The 2,464-nt window shown below is 45.2% G+C and overlaps 1 protein-coding gene across 2 annotated transcripts in view; it reads right to left on the reverse strand.

The window, feature by feature from the left end:
• The window catches only part of cables1 (Cdk5 and Abl enzyme substrate 1), a 36,089-nt gene extending 34,927 nt beyond the window's left edge, over positions 1-1,162 (reverse strand). For both annotated transcript variants that reach the window (XM_017495628.3, XM_017495630.3), the window contains exon 1: positions 466-1,162. In XM_017495628.3, coding sequence (XP_017351117.1) covers positions 466-971 — 506 coding nt within the window. In that variant the 5' untranslated portion in view covers positions 972-1,162. The remainder of the gene's footprint in view (positions 1-465) is intronic.
• Positions 1,163-2,464: the final 1,302 nt, after the last annotated feature.

The raw sequence follows: 2,464 nt of genomic DNA on the forward strand, positions 1-2,464 counted from the left end.
AAGTGTTTAATTGAAGTGAAAATTGACCAAACATATCAACAAAAAAGCATCCCAGATGCCACGGAGGATCAGGTTGATTATAAAGATTAAGACCAGGTCCTGGGTGGAGTTTTCCTTTGATGTGAGTTTATGAGTGAAGAGCCAATGAGTGCGCCGGATGACAAAAGGGGGCGGGGCTACAGCCAGCATAATAACGCTGCTCTTATTAGAATAAATGAATTAGCGTGCATAATTAATGTTAGAAAATACACACGGTGTGAAGTGAAATCTATATTAAAACACACACACACACACTCACACTCACGTGACCGTATTGTCCAGACTGGAATTAGATCTTGCAAGCACGCGCTCGCATCCCAAGCGACGCATCTGATTTTTAACACGTCATAAAAAAATTTTTTTTCCTTCTTTTTAATAAAAAATAAATAAATAAAGATGAAGGTGCATTGAGGATTAGTGAGGTACCTGGACTTGTGCAGCTCGACAGTGGAGGTGCTGATGTGTCCTGCTCCTCCTCCCTCAGGGCAGCACGAGCTCTGCTGCCTGCAGCACGCGGCGGGCGGAAGTCCCTGAGTGAACGTGTGCAGGCGGCCGCGCGCGGCGGCGAACGGCGAGCCGAAGACCTGCGCGTGGAAGACCTGCGCGTCCGCGGGAGGGCTCGCGCCGATGGCGAAGCTCGCGCGCCTTCTCGGAGTTTGGGCCTCGTCATCCTCGTCTTCCTCCTCCTCCTCGTCTTCCTCCTCCTCCTCCTCTTCTTCTTCTTCTTCCTCGGCGGCGGTGACCGGGCTGCGTGTCTTCCTCGCCTCCAGAGAGCCGTCCTCCTCTCCGGGAGCGTCCGCGTCGCCGCGCACGGGCCGCCCGTCCAGAGAAATGTTGCTGAGGAACGACAGCGCAGCCTGCCTCCTGCGGGGGTCCGCGCGCCTCCGTGCGTGGTCCGTCCCCGAGCGCTTCGTCAGCGGCGCGGCCGCCATGGCGCAACGATCGCGGCTTCGGTAACAGGGACCCGGAGGAGAGAGACGCGCTTTAACGCCGCGATTTCAACACAACCGCGTCATTGCGTGCTGGAGAGGAAAAAAGACGCCACCTCGGTGTTGTGTTTTTTTTTTTTTTATTTAAACCACTAGAGCGACTCTGTGTGTGTGTGTATACAGAGGGTGAAAAAGTGGGGTCACGTGCGCGCAGCAGGAACACTCAGCTGACCAATCAGATTTGAGGAAATCGTGTCCCCCCCCACCTTTCTTTGTTTAGGCTCCTCCCACTCTGAGCTTCAAAGTTCCAACATAACAAAAAAACAAAAACAAAAAAACCCCAAACATAATATAAACCCTTTTCTTATTTTACTCATTAGTCATTATCTCAAACACAAATCTAAACTTGTAGATTTAATCTTGGTTTATACATATGGTTTATTATTTTATTATTTATTTTCTTTCCTGTTGATTTAAAAACAAAACAAAACAAACGTCCAGGTTTATTATAACATCATTATTACATGATACACGAGTACATGAATTCATCAATATCAGTTAAGATATCAGACAATACCATACCATATATACATATATATATAATTTGAATAATATATACATCAGATTATTATAAGAACAAATAATCAAACAAACATCAATCAAGAACCAACAAATATTCCCTGATTTTGTTTAGACGTCTTGGACAGAAAGGACAGTTAGGTGTCACACACAGCCTGGAACATTACACCACAAAGGAACATTACACAACTGAGGAAGTAATAATGCACAGAAATGTCTTGCATCATGTCAAATATTTGCTTTAAAGTTGTTTCGAAATGTCACACGAATGTCCAAATCAACTCACCTCTCTAGTGCTTTGTGGTCCCCCCACCCCCCACCCCCCCCCCCACCCCAATAAATTTTAATCTAAGATTAACAATCCATGATCAGCATCAGGAAATAAAACCTCCTTAGTGTTTTAGTTTAAAAGACAAAATCCCAGTTTACCACCACTTTTGGGTTACCTTATAACATTTGTAAAAAAATTTAAAGCTACATGTTGAGTACTGTTACAGGACTTGGCTTGTGTAGTGGCGCCATCTGGTGGTGAAATCAGCTCAGTGCGTATTAAAAGAAAAGATGATTAAATCATTGATTAAATGACAGATTCTCAAGCCTGGTCCTGGAGAAACTCCTTCGTGCTTTCGTGCTTTAACTCACCTGATTCAACTGATCCGTTGAAGTGTGTGAGAGCAGGAAAACATTCAAGTGTGCAAGACATGGAGCGTGGGATGGATGGGAAGATATTCTGCCTTCAGGGCAGCAGGTAACAGCTGGATCCTGGAACCCAGGTCTGATCCTGAGCTTGGATTACTCTCTTTTATTTATTTATTTTTGTGGAGTTTCACATGTTCTCCCAATGTGTGGGTTTCTTCTGGTTTCTCTGGTCTCCTCCCATGTCTTACTTTTCAGTCGAAAAGAGACTATGATTTAGT

Source organism: Ictalurus punctatus, chromosome 20 (genome assembly GCF_001660625.3).
Source record: "Ictalurus punctatus breed USDA103 chromosome 20, Coco_2.0, whole genome shotgun sequence".
In the NCBI taxonomy this organism is placed as follows: Eukaryota; Metazoa; Chordata; class Actinopteri; order Siluriformes; family Ictaluridae; genus Ictalurus; species Ictalurus punctatus.